The 2,616-nt window shown below is 30.2% G+C and overlaps 1 protein-coding gene across 1 annotated transcript in view; it reads left to right on the top strand.

The window, feature by feature from the left end:
• The window catches only part of LOC124419129, a 40,569-nt gene that overhangs the window by 26,304 nt on the left and 11,649 nt on the right, over positions 1-2,616 (top strand). Inside the window, exons 2-4 of the mRNA XM_046947541.1 lie at positions 1,085-1,818; positions 1,882-2,035; positions 2,089-2,465. Coding sequence (XP_046803497.1) covers positions 1,085-1,818; positions 1,882-2,035; positions 2,089-2,465 — 1,265 coding nt within the window. The remainder of the gene's footprint in view (positions 1-1,084; positions 1,819-1,881; positions 2,036-2,088; positions 2,466-2,616) is intronic.

Below are 2,616 nucleotides of genomic sequence, written 5' to 3'. Positions count from 1 at the left end.
CCAAAAATACCCCTTTTATCGGATCTCTCTCAATCCGGGCCATACATGCTTAATTTCGTGTTTCTATGTTCAAAATTATAGAAATATAAAACGTATCTTTTGAAGAACCAAAAAGTGCCAAAATGTTCTCTATTTGAGGTTCTGACATAATCCGGGCAATACATGTATAATTTTTTCGGATCTCACTTAATCCGGTCCATACATACTTAATTTCATGTTTTTAGGTTTAATATTATAGAAATTTCAAAAAGTACCTTTTGAAGGACGAAAAGTACCAAAATGTTCTCTATTTGAGGTTCTGACATAATCCGGGCAATACATGTATAATTTCACATTTCTAGGTTCAATATTATGAAAAAATAAAAAAGTAAATTTTTCATGCTTCTAGGTTCAAAAAGTACTTTTTGAGGAACGAAAAATGATCAAAAATGTCCCCTTTTATGGGTCGTTACTTAATTCAGGCCGTTAAGCATGTTTCTAGGTTCAATATTATAGAAATTTCAAAAAGTACAACAACGTACAAAAAAGTCCCCTTTTCTGTTATTCGTTAAGTTATGAATAAGCCAAAAATATTTTTTGTATGTTCTTTGGTTTAAAAGATACATGGGCTGTAAAAAAAGTACCAAAATGCTGTTTTTACCCGATTTTTCCCTAAAGGGGCCAAATTTGAAAAAGTATCAGACACCTGTCCTGTTATTTTTTAAGTGAACGACGATAAGCTTTTAACTGCTTTTGTATCTTGTCTAGTTTAGGAGATATGAAGTTACCGAATTGAGGATTTCACATGAAAATAAAAAATTATAATATTTGAGAAAAACTTAATTGACAAACTTTAATAGAACTGAATTTAAAGATGTGGAAAATTATAATTTTGTGTGTTATGGGAAGAAAAATATTGGAGATAAATAATATTATAAACAAATATCCACTTTCCTTTAATTCCGATTATTAACCGGCCAATTTAAAACCTCAAATAATTATTTGACAAATAAACCGAATAAGACAAAACCCCCTTCTCACGAAGGTGAAGTTTATTATAAGTAAGTTCCACGTCTGATGATGATTGTAACCTTTATTATTCCAGGCTCGTGTCAAATTCCATCCGGCAAATCTTAGTTACAAAATTCAGTATACACCCTATGATTTTATATCAAAATTACCATCTAGATATCTACATTTCTTTTGTGCGTTAGATTTTCTAGAAAACGAGATTGAGATAAATTTTTCAAAGCTTCAACGTAAAGATGATGATGGTAAAATTGTAATTGAATGTCCTTTCAAGTGTATTTTTAAAAATGAGGATTATGTTGCTGAAATTGAACGTATTGTGGAAGAAAAGAAGGATATATTTAACACTTTAACAGAAATGGCACCACAAAAACTCCTTAATCTGGCAACAAGTGGGCTATCGATGAAAGTCTCTAACTCTAATATATTAACACTGGTCCGCATGCTGGAGTCTTACTGGCATGAAAAAGAATCTCAATATGAATGTAAAGATCTAGGCAAATACCAGAATAATTTGAAATGTCAAAAATCTATAGATTGGTGTCAGCTGTGCAGTGATGTAATCACGTTTAATGCCAACTCTGATGATTTTGATAAAACAGAGGAATACGAACCAACACTAAACAAAGAAGAACGTGTCATTAGAGCCCAAGATGTTTTTGTAGTAAATCTTCCAACAATACAAATTAATGTTAATGATGTTCTTAAAAATGATAGGGATACAACATGTCATAAGAAAGAGTTAAATATTCCGAAAAAAATATTGGAGGCTGAACTTCAAAGAGAAATCATTTTGAAAAAAGTTCTTGAGTAAGTAGATATTTAAACACAAACATTTAAAATTATACTAACCTTATACATAAATACTTTTAGAGATTCACTGTGGAAATATACAGACAACTGTTTGGATAACGTTAAACAAAAGCGACATGATCTGGGCTTTAATGAGATGGAACAAAAACATTTAGAAGAAATTCACAACTTTATAGAAAGACACACGTTAGGTGTATCCATATCACATCTTATGGTAAAATATTGGCTAAAAATAAAGAATAAACATTAAAAATATCTGCTTTTCAGGCCGAGTTTTCATATGAAAACTTTCTTTTCAAAGCAATTAATATATTATCGTCTGAATTCTTAATAAAACGAGTTGGCATTTCTTCTTTTATGTACGTACATAAGAATCATATACGTTCTTGGGTTGTTCATACTTTTAACTTGAAAAGATTGGACCGGGAAAATATAGGTGGGTCAACTTCTGCTATTAAAAGGTCATGTAACCAAGAAGAGTATACAATCTCGGAGGAAAGGGGCGAAATAAAAGCAAAACGATCCAAAACTTCTATCGAAGACGTACAATCTGAAGAACGAATCAAACGTACGCCTAAACCAGTTAGACGTTTTGATGCTACTCAATTGGAAAATGAGAATTCCAGTACTAATCTTAAAGAAAGGTAATTAATAAAAATCTATTTTTTGGCCTATTATCCAAATTTAAAGGAAATCGGAATAGATCAATATATATAATATCTTAGTTTTTCAAATAACAAAAAAATAATACATTTATTTATTAAAAACGAATACGATGATTATTATTCATAACAT

This window comes from Lucilia cuprina, chromosome 3 (genome assembly GCF_022045245.1).
Source record: "Lucilia cuprina isolate Lc7/37 chromosome 3, ASM2204524v1, whole genome shotgun sequence".
NCBI lineage: Eukaryota > Metazoa > Arthropoda > Insecta > Diptera > Calliphoridae > Lucilia > Lucilia cuprina.
This window is presented reverse-complemented; position numbering and strand designations above follow the sequence as displayed.